General features: G+C 41.7%; 1 protein-coding gene across 1 annotated transcript in view; it reads right to left on the bottom strand.

Annotated features, from left to right (window-relative positions):
• Positions 1-11283, bottom strand: part of LOC306919082 (ceramide transfer protein-like) — a gene marked incomplete at its 5' end in the record, with an annotated part of 15890 nt that extends 4607 nt beyond the window's left edge. The window contains 3 exons of the mRNA XM_079531917.1: positions 7457-7585; positions 8546-8616; positions 11151-11283. Of these exons, the coding sequence (XP_079388043.1) occupies positions 7457-7585; positions 8546-8616; positions 11151-11283 (333 nt within the window). The remainder of the gene's footprint in view (positions 1-7456; positions 7586-8545; positions 8617-11150) is intronic.
• Positions 11284-11784: the final 501 nt, after the last annotated feature.

Raw genomic sequence — 11784 nt, 5'->3', positions numbered from 1 at the left:
AGAATTGTTATTTTGACCACTGTTTGCCTGTTATCTCTCCTACTGGTACCACCATCAATACAGCCTGTTATCTCTCCTACTGGTACCAACATCAATACAGCCTGTTATCTCTCCTACTGGTACCAACATCAATACAGCCTGTTATCTCTCCTACTGGTACCAACATCAATACAACCTGTTATCTCTCCTACTGGTACCAACATCAATACAACCTGTTATCTCTCCTACTGGTACCAACATCAATACAACCTGTTATCTCTCCTACTGGTACCAACATCAATACTGGCTTACCGGCATGTGCACTGAAGCCTCTCCAACTGATCCAAAATGCCGCAGCTCGCTTGGTCTTCAACCAGCCAAAATTCTCACATGTCTCCCCCCTGCTCCGCTCCCTGCACTGGCTCCCGGTCGCTGCCCGCACAGAATACAAAACTCTGATGTTGGCATTTAAAGCAACCAAAGGTATGGCTCCCCCATATCTTGCCAGCATGATTGAACCCTACAAACCCTCCCGCGCACTCAGATCAGCCAACGCAGGGAAGCTGGAAGTACCCTCACTAAAAACGCCGGGACAACGCTCCACACGTCCCAAACTCTTCTCCCTTCTGGCCCCAAAACTGTGGAATGCACTTCCCGTTGCAATCAGAACTGCAGCATCACTCCCGATCTTCCGCCGTAGTCTGAAAACCCACCTTTTCAGACTCCATCATGGCCCATAGCACTTACCCTACCCCCCTTAGACAGCACTTCTTAGACTTATATAGCATTTGAAACAGACTTATAGCATGTCATGTAGACAGCACAATAAGTGCATTGTATGTAGTCATAGCACTTCATAGTATATAGTGTATAGTAGTCATAGCACTTCATAGTATATATGTACAGCATAGTATAGCATATATGTGTAGTCTATATGTATAGTGTCATTATATAGATATGTTCTAGTTATAGTTTATATGTATAGTGTCATTATATAGATATGTTCTAGTCACGTTCTTAGCTTACGCATGTTTCGCGATAAATGCTTTTTACATATGTGATGTATTCCCATGCTTTTTGTTCTTGCTTATTGTAAGTCGCTCTGGATTAAGAGCGTCTGCTAAATGCCTAAATTGTAAATTGTAAATTGTAAATTGTAATACAGCCTGTTATCTCTCCTACTGGTACCAACATCAATACAGCCTGTTATCTCTCCTACTGGTACCAACATCAATACAGCCTGTTATCTCTCCTACTGGTACCAACATCAATACAGCCTGTTATCTCTCCTACTGGTACCAACATCAATACAGCCTGTTATCTCTCCTACTGGTACCAACATCAATACAGCCTGTTATCTCTCCTACTGGTACCAACATCAATACAACCTGTTATCTCTCCTACTGGTACCAACATCAATACAGCCTGTTATCTCTCCTACTGGTACCAACATCATGTTATCTCTCCTACTGGTACCAACATCATGTTATCTCTCCTACTGGTACCAACATCAATACAGCATGGATGGAATTGTGGACACACATCTGATCCAACGACAGCAACAATATTATTTAGTTTTGGATTGAGACTAAAGGCCTATTCATAGTCCATTTTTAGGTAATCAGGTGACCACCGAAAACATGACGTCACTGATCCGCGGTGGTAAGAGACTCACCGCTCACCAAAACACACCTCTCTGTTTTACTATGACTACAACATGACGTCACTGAGCCGCGGTGGTAAGAGACTCACCGCTCACCCAAACACATCTCTGTTTTTACTAAAACTACAACATGACGTCACTGAGCCGCGGTGGTAAGAGACTCACCGCTCACCCAAACACACCTCTCTGTTTTTACTAAAACTACAACATGACGTCACTGAGCCGCGGTGGTAAGAGACTCACCGCTCACCCAAACACATCTCTCTGTTTTTACTAAAACTACAACATGACGTCACTGAGCCGCGGTGGTAAGAGACTCAACGCTCACCCAAACACATCTCTCTGTTTTAACTAAAACTACAACAAGACGTCACTGAGCCGCGGTGGTAAGAGACTCACCGCTCACCCAAACACATCTCTCTGTTTTTACTAAAACTACAACATGACGTCACTGAGCCGCGGTGGTAAGAGACTCACCGCTCACCCAAACACACCTCTCTGTTTTTACTAAAACTACAACATGACGTCACTGAGCCGCGGTGGTAAGAGACTCACCGCTCACCCAAACACATCTCTCTGTTTTTACTAAAACTACAACATGACATCACTGAGCCGCGGTGGTAAGAGACTCACCGCTCACCCAAACACATCTCTCTGTTTTTACTAAAACTACAACATGACGTCACTGAGCCGCGGTGGTAAGAGACTCACCGCTCACCCAAACACATCTCTCTGTTTTTACTAAAACTACAACATGACGTCACTGAGCCGCGGTGGTAAGAGACTCACCGCTCACCCAAACACACCTCTCTGTTTTTACTAAAACTACAACATGACGTCACTGAGCCGCGGTGGTAAGAGACTCACCGCTCACCCAAACACATCTCTCTGTTTTTACTAAAACTACAACATGACGTCACTGAGCCGCGGTGGTAAGAGACTCACCGCTCACCCAAACACATCTCTCTGTTTTTACTAAAACTACAACATGACGTCACTGAGCCGCGGTGGTAAGAGACTCACCGCTCACCCAAACACACCTCTCTGTTTTTACTAAAACTACAACATGACGTCACTGAGCCGCGGTGGTAAGAGACTCACCGCTCACCCAAACACATCTCTCTGTTTTTACTAAAACTACAACATGACGTCACTGAGCCGCGGTGGTAAGAGACTCACCGCTCACCCAAACACATCTCTCTGTTTTTACTAAAACTACAACATGACGTCACTGAGCCGCGGTGGTAAGAGACTCACCGCTCACCCAAACACACCTCTCTGTTTTTACTAAAACTACAACATGACGTCACTGAGCCGCGGTGGTAAGAGACTCACCGCTCACCCAAACACACCTCTCTGTTTTTACTAAAACTACAACATGACGTCACTGAGCCGCGGTGGTAAGAGACTCAACGCTCACCCAAACACACCTCTCTGTTTTAACTAAAACTACAACAAGACGTCACTGAGCCGCGGTGGTAAGAGACTCAACGCTCACCCAAACACATCTCTCTGTTTTAACTAAAACTACAACAAGACGTCACTGAGCCGCGGTGGTAAGAGACTCACCGCTCACCCAAACACATCTCTCTGTTTTTACTAAAACTACAACATGACGTCACTGAGCCGCGGTGGTAAGAGACTCACCGCTCACCCAAACACATCTCTCTGTTTTTGAGTGGTGCAAAACACTCCAACAACTGGCTTTGTACGCGTGTACCCGTGTTTGTACCAAAAAGAGTGGTGTAAGGTCTTATATAGACTGATCAGCTGTGGTCTGACGTAATGTCTGACGTAATGAAATCACACCCGTGTGAACTGGGTGACCATAGCAACCATGCTAATTTTTTGGTACGAACAGACACGTAAACTAACAAAGCCAGTTGTAGGAGTGGTTTACACCACTCAAAAATGATGGTTACTATGGTCACTCAGTTCACACGGGTGTGATTTCAAAAAAATGAGCATGGTTACTATAGTCACTGACACACGTCAGACCACAGCTGATCAGTCTATATAAGACCTTGCACCACTCAGTTCACACGGGTGTGATTTTTACTCAAACCGATAATATAAGAACACATTGAGCTGTATTTGGGTAAAGTGGTGATAATATAAGGACACATTGAGCTGTATTTGGGTAAAGGTGATAATATAAGAACACATTGAGCTGTATTTGGGTAAAGTGATGATAATATAAGAACACATTGAGCTGTATTTGGGTAAAGGTGATAATATAAGAACACATTGAGCTGTATTTGGGTAAAGTGGTGATAATATAAGGACACATTGAGCTGTATTTGGGTAAAGGTGATAATATAAGAACACATTGAGCTGTATTTGGGTAAAGTGATGATAATATAAGGACACATTGAGCTGTATTTGGGTAAAGGTGATAATATAAGAACACATTGAGCTGTATTTGGGTAAAGGTGATAATATAAGGACACATTGAGCTGTATTTGGGTAAAGGTGATAATATAAGAACACATTGAGCTGTATTTGGGTAAAGGTGATAATATAAGAACACATTGAGCTGTATTTGGGTAAAGTGGTGATAATATAAGAACACATTGAGCTGTATTTGGGTAAAGGTGATAATATAAGAACACATTGAGCTGTATTTGGGTAAAGTGGTGATAATATAAGAACACATTGAGCTGTATTTGGGTAAAGGTGATAATATAAGAACACATTGAGCTGTATTTGGGTAAAGTGGTGATAATATAAGAACACATTGAGCTGTATTTGAGGTAAAGATGATAATATAAGAACACATTGAGCTGTATTTGGGTAAAGGTGATAATATAAGGACACATTGAGCTGTATTTGGGTAAAGGTGATAATATAAGAACACATTGAGCTGTATTTGGGTAAAGGTGATAATATAAGGACACATTGAGCTGTATTTGGGTAAAGGTGATAATATAAGAACACATTGAGCTGTATTTGGGTAAAGTGGTGATAATATAAGAACACATTGAGCTGTATTTGGGTAAAGTGATGATAATATAAGGACACATTGAGCTGTATTTGGGTAAAGTGGTGATAATATAAGGACACATTGAGCTGTATTTGGGTAAAGTGATGATAATATAAGGACACATTGAGCTGTATTTGGGTAAAGTGATGATAATATAAGGACACATTGAGCTGTATTTGGGTAAAGTGGTGATAATATAAGGACACATTGAGCTGTATTTGGGTAAAGTGGTGATAATATAAGGACACATTGAGCTGTATTTGGGTAAAGTGGTGATAATATAAGAACACATTGAGCTGTATTTGGGTAAAGTGGTGATAATATAAGAACACATTGAGCTGTATTTGGGTAAAGTGGTGATAATATAAGAACACATTGAGCTGTATTTGGGTAAAGTGGTGATAATATAAGGACACATTGAGCTGTATTTGGGTAAAGTGATGATAATATAAGAACACATTGAGCTGTATTTGGGTAAAGTGGTGATAATATAAGAACACATTGAGCTGTATTTGGGTAAAGTGGTGATAATATAAGGACACATTGAGCTGTATTTGGGTAAAGTGATGATAATATAAGAACACATTGAGCTGTATTTGGGTAAAGTGGTGATAATATAAGAACACATTGAGCTGTATTTGGGTAAAGTGGTGATAATATAAGGACACATTGAGCTGTATTTGGGTAAAGGTGATAATATAAGAACACATTGAGCTGTATTTGGGTAAAGTGGTGATAATATAAGAACACATTGAGCTGTATTTGGGTAAAGTGGTGATAATATAAGAACACATTGAGCTGTATTTGGGTAAAGTGGTGATAATATAAGAACACATTGAGCTGTATTTGGGTAAAGTGGTGATAATATAAGAACACATTGAGCTGTATTTGGGTAAAGTGGTGATAATATAAGAACACATTGAGCTGTATTTGGGTAAAGTGGTGATAATATAAGAACACATTGAGCTGTATTTGGGTAAAGTGGTGATAATATAAGAACACATTGAGCTGTATTTGGGTAAAGTGATGATAATATAAGGACACATTGAGCTGTATTTGGGTAAAGTGATGATAATATAAGGACACATTGAGCTGTATTTGGGTAAAGTGGTGATAATATAAGAACACATTGAGCTGTATTTGGGTAAAGTGGTGATAATATAAGGACACATTGAGCTGTATTTGGGTAAAGGTGATAATATAAGAACACATTGAGCTGTATTTGGGTAAAGTGGTGATAATATAAGAACACATTGAGCTGTATTTGGGTAAAGTGATGATAATATAAGGACACATTGAGCTGTATTTGGGTAAAGTGGTGATAATATAAGAACACATTGAGCTGTATTTGGGTAAAGTGGTGATAATATAAGAACACATTGAGCTGTATTTGGGTAAAGTGATGATAATATAAGGACACATTGAGCTGTATTTGGGTAAAGTGGTGATAATATAAGGACACATTGAGCTGTATTTGGGTAAAGTGATGATAATATAAGGACACATTGAGCTGTATTTGGGTAAAGGTGATAATATAAGAACACATTGAGCTGTATTTGGGTAAAGTGGTGATAATATAAGGACACATTGAGCTGTATTTGGGTAAAGTGGTGATAATATAAGAACACATTGAGCTGTATTTGGGTAAAGTGATGATAATATAAGGACACATTGAGCTGTATTTGGGTAAAGTGGTGATAATATAAGAACACATTGAGCTGTATTTGGGTAAAGTGGTGATAATATAAGAACACATTGAGCTGTATTTGGGTAAAGTGGTGATAATATAAGAACACATTGAGCTGTATTTGGGTAAAGTGGTGATAATATAAGAACACATTGAGCTGTATTTGGGTAAAGTGGTGATAATATAAGAACACATTGAGCTGTATTTGGGTAAAGTGGTGATAATATAAGGACACATTGAGCTGTATTTGGGTAAAGGTGATAATATAAGGACACATTGAGCTGTATTTGGGTAAAGTGGTGATAATATAAGGACACATTGAGCTGTATTTGGGTAAAGTGGTGATAATATAAGGACACATTGAGCTGTATTTGGGTAAAGTGGTGATAATATAAGGACACATTGAGCTGTATTTGGGTAAAGTGGTGATAATATAAGAACACATTGAGCTGTATTTGGGTAAAGTGGTGATAATATAAGGACACATTGAGCTGTATTTGGGTAAAGTGGTGATAATATAAGAACACATTGAGCTGTATTTGGGTAAAGTGGTGATAATATAAGAACACATTGAGCTGTATTTGGGTAAAGTGGTGATAATATAAGGACACATTGAGCTGTATTTGGGTAAAGTGGTGATAATATAAGGACACATTGAGCTGTATTTGGGTAAAGTGATGATAATATAAGGACACATTGAGCTGTATTTGGGTAAAGTGGTGATAATATAAGAACACATTGAGCTGTATTTGGGTAAAGTGGTGATAATATAAGAACACATTGAGCTGTATTTGGGTAAAGTGGTGATAATATAAGAACACATTGAGCTGTATTTGGGTAAAGTGGTGATAATATAAGAACACATTGAGCTGTATTTGGGTAAAGTGGTGATAATATAAGAACACATTGAGCTGTATTTGGGTAAAGTGGTGATAATATAAGGACACATTGAGCTGTATTTGGGTAAAGTGATGATAATATAAGAACACATTGAGCTGTATTTGGGTAAAGTGATGATAATATAAGAACACATTGAGCTGTATTTGGGTAAAGTGGTGATAATATAAGGACACATTGAGCTATAGTGACAACAGAGCTATACTCCATCCCACCACAGGGGGGCAGCAGAGCTACATAAACTCACCATAGCGTTGTCGTGGTCGACAGAGAAGTTGCAGACCAACCAGGTGTCAGGGTCGTTCTCATTGGTCGCCAGGATCTTCCTGATAGCCGATAGGTAGAGCACGTCTCTCTGGGAGGCGGGCCAAACCCTCTGCAAGCACAACCATTGGTCAAATCTCATCCATGTGCTCATTATGTCATAATTAGCCCTACGCTAAGCCCCACCCACTCCACGCTGATGGTGAGCTGTCCTTCTCCCCCATTGGCTGTCCTTCTCCTCCATAGAGATGCATGTTAAATGACTGAGCTTGTAGATCAGCTATTTTCAGCAGACCTGAACTGAGAACTGAGAGCCTTCACAATAAAAGCATGCAGCTTTCACAAGTTGGCCCATAATAAGAATTTGGTGGCATTTCACTTTGTAAAAGAGCTATTTTTATATTGTAAAAGTTGTCACTTTATTAATCCCAAATGTATCCCAATAGGAATACAGTCACTTTATTAATCCCAAATGTATTCCCAATAGGAATACAGTCACTTTATTAATCCCAAATGTATCCCAATAGGAATACAGTCTGTGGTTCATTTCTATGGGCTGTGGCAATGATTTAGGAAAAAGAAAAGAAAGGACGAAAAATAACTAAAATAGTTAATTTTTTTGGAACCATGAACTTTAGTTCAAAATGTTGAATTATGAACTATGAACTGAACTAGTTCATAAAAAAGATGACCTTTCCCAACACTGCCTGTATAAATATGTATTTACCCTCTGGAAAACTATGAGGTATTGATACATGTATAAATATGTATTTATATACCTTGTGAGTCTGGTAAACTATGAGGTATTGATACATGTATAAATATGTATTTACTATTTATTTACCTTGTGAGTCTGGTAAACTATGATATATTTATATTTACCTTGTGAGTCTGGTAAACTATGATATATTTATATTTACCTTGTGAGTCTGGTAAACTATGATATATTTATATTTACCTTGTGAGTCTGGTAAACTATGATATATTTATATTGACCTTGTGAGTCTGGTAAACTATGATATATTTATATTTACCTTGTGAGTCTGGTAAACTATGATATATTTATATTTACCTTGTGAGTCTGGTAAACTATGACGGCGTTCTCCGACATGGTTTCAACCACGTTGAAGTTTTCTATGGTGGCTGAAAAGACAACACTTTACGTTAGACACAGTTTTCTATGTAACACTTAAAGATACACGGTTTTCTATGTAACACTTAAAGATACACGGTTTTCTGTGTAACACTTAAAGGTAGACAGAGTTTTCTATGTAACACTTAAAGGTAGACAGAGTTTTCTATGTAACACTTAAAGGTAGACAGAGTTTTCTATGTAACACTTAAAGGTAGACAGAGTTTTCTATGGTGGCTGAAAAGACAACACCTCCTCTACTATAGAGGGGCAGGGGTTGACGCTAACGGTTCCTCTACTATAGAGGGGCAGGGGTTGACGCTAACGGTTCCTCTACTATAGAGGGGCAGGGGTTGACGCTAACGGTTCCTCTACTATAGAGGGGCAGGGGTTGACGCTAACGGTTCCTCTACTATAGAGGGGCAGGGGTTGACGCTAACGGTTCCTCTACTATAGAGGGGCAGGGGTTGACGCTAACGGTTCCTCTACTATAGAGGGGCAGGGGTTGACGCTAACGGTTCCTCTACTATAGAGGGGCAGGGGTTGACGCTAACGGTTCCTCTACTATAGAGGGGCAGGGGTTGACGCTAACGGTTCCTCTACTATAGAGGGGCAGGGGTTGACGCTAACGGTTCCTCTACTATAGAGGGGCAGGGGTTGACGCTAACGGTTCCTCTACTATAGAGGGGCAGGGGTTGACGCTAACGGTTGCCCGCCTGCCCGTGGCAAGTTAAAAGAATGGTCGGGCAGGTGAAGGTTGCTACCGGGTTGCCCGATCGGGCAAGTGTGCATTTTGAGTGAACGTCTTAGTTTAGTTGGCTATATAAACATTTACACAACATGAGATATATATCATGTCTTGAACGTGATCATTGCACGCCGCCCCCGCATCTTCCCCTGCTTTCTATCTCTCTCCCAAAAAATCACGCCTCTCCCTCCCAAGCAACCCCCCCCCCCCCCCCCCCCCCCCCCCTCCGCCACCACCACACACTGTAGCTCTACTAGCACGCGTGAAGCTATGAGAGAGCTCCCGGCTCATGAGCCCCCCAAAACAGGCCAGCAGCCTGATGGGGAAAATGAAAAAAATACTACGGACAGTCACAGAGAGGAAAAAGTGACGATAGAAAAAGTAAATGAGTCAGAACGACGTCAGCGAAAGTTTCTCGAGGAGTGGGCTGTCGCGTTTCCATGGCTGCTACTACAGCACCGTCCTCTGCAAAGTTTTGCTGTGCCTTCCCCAGCTTTCTGACCGGTATGTTCAGTCGGTAACCAATCTAAACATGTCATCATGACGACGCCACAACCCGCTTCGCGAGTCGCCAATAAAGCTCTGCCCGAGCAACACTATGCGGCGATGCTCCGTCGTACGGCGGTGTCGCGCCTCGAATGTTGCATGCATGCTTCACAACGCTTGGGATGCGATGCGCCGAGAGCTTGTGTGTGGATCAGCTGTTTTCGGCACACAACACCGTTGTACCACGAAGTAAATCTCGCAGAACGTGCACAGTGCACACATCAATATACATTGCCTGCCAATTGTCAACAATACCATCACTGGTTGGTTTATTGTGTTTTCAGAACGTCGTTGTTTAATGGTTGCCAGTCATTCAACACTCATCTCACGCTGATACTGATAAGAGAGATACCTCTAATGTTATTAAAATAAACCTCGTATTGTTAAAATAAAATATAGTATTTACATAACTTGATTGTTTACTGTAGCCTATTGTGACTTAAAGAAAACATAGTTTTCAAAGTTTCCAACTGGGAAAGGAAACGTTGCAAGTATGCAAGTAGAAAGTAAAAAAGAATCACACCCGTGTGAACTGAGTGGTGTAAGGTCTTATATAGCCTGTCTGACGTAATGAAATCATGTCTGACGTAATGAAATCACACCCGGGTGAACAGGGTGAACATAGCAACCATGCTCATTTTTTCTGCACAGACTAACAAAGCCAGTTGTAGGAGTGGTTTACACCACTCAAAAATACGTTAAAATATAAACTAATGCAAAATGTAGGCCTACAATATATTTTGGGGGGCAAGTGGCCATGAGCTGAGGGCAAGTGGAACATGACCTTTACTTGCCCGACGGGCAAGTGCCTCTGAGACCTTAGTGTCAACCCCTGGAGGGGTAATAGGGGGGTAATAGAGGGGTATTAGGGGGGTAATAGAGGGGTATTAGGGGGGTAATAGACAGTGGCGTGCACAGACATTTAGAGGGGCAGGTGCTCAAGTTAAAAAAGGGCACCTTGTGCAGCGCGTGGAACCGGCCGGTTGCCTTAATCCATTTTGGGCGGGAACCCCTTTTGGTGTTAGCATTATGTTATGCTTTAGCTATTGAAAAATAGCAGATCTACAAGCTCATAGCGCGCCACCGAGTGGCGCGCTATGAGCTTGTAGGTCTGCTATTTTTGAGAAATCAAAAAAAAAAAAGAAACATTTTTTTTTTTTTTTTTTAAAGGGCACATTGCCAAAAGGGCAGGGGGTGCTCTAGCACCCCCTAGTGTCTCTCTGTGCACGCCACTGGGTATTAGAGACTTACTCTCCCAGTCCATCCTGACGGACGTGTCCCAGAAATAGTGACACACCTCGTGTCCCGTCACTCCTTTCACTGCATGGGTGGCTTTGAGGGGGTCCAGAACGATGCCGTTCTCCTCCACCTCCCTCCTGTACACCTGGAATAACACATTATTACTGTACAGGGGGCTTTGAGGGGGTCCAGAACGATGCCGTTCTCCTCCACCTCCCTCCTGTACACCTGGAATAACACATTATTACTGTACAGGGGGCTTTGAGGGGGTCAGAACGATGCCGTTCTCCTCCACCTCCCTCCTGTACACCTGGAATAACACATTATTACTGTACAGGGGGCTTTGAGGGGGTCCAGAACGATGCCGTTCTCCTCCACCTCCCTCCTGTACACCTGGAATAACACATTATTACTGTACAGGGGGCTTTGAGGGGGTCCAGAACGATGCCGTTCTCCTCCACCTCCCTCCTGTACACCTGGAATAACACATTATTACTGTACAGGGGGCTTTGAGGGGGTCCAGAACGATGCCGTTCTCCTCCACCTCCCTCCTGTACACCTGGAATAACACATTATTACTGTACAGGGGGCTTTGAGGGGGTCCAGAACGATGCCGTTCTCCTCCACCTCCCTCCTGTACACCTGG

This window comes from Electrona antarctica (assembly GCF_951216825.1).
Source record: "Electrona antarctica genome assembly, contig: scaffold_627, whole genome shotgun sequence".
NCBI lineage: Eukaryota > Metazoa > Chordata > Actinopteri > Myctophiformes > Myctophidae > Electrona > Electrona antarctica.
Note: the sequence above shows the minus strand (reverse complement) of the source record. Positions and strands in the feature narration are given on the sequence as shown.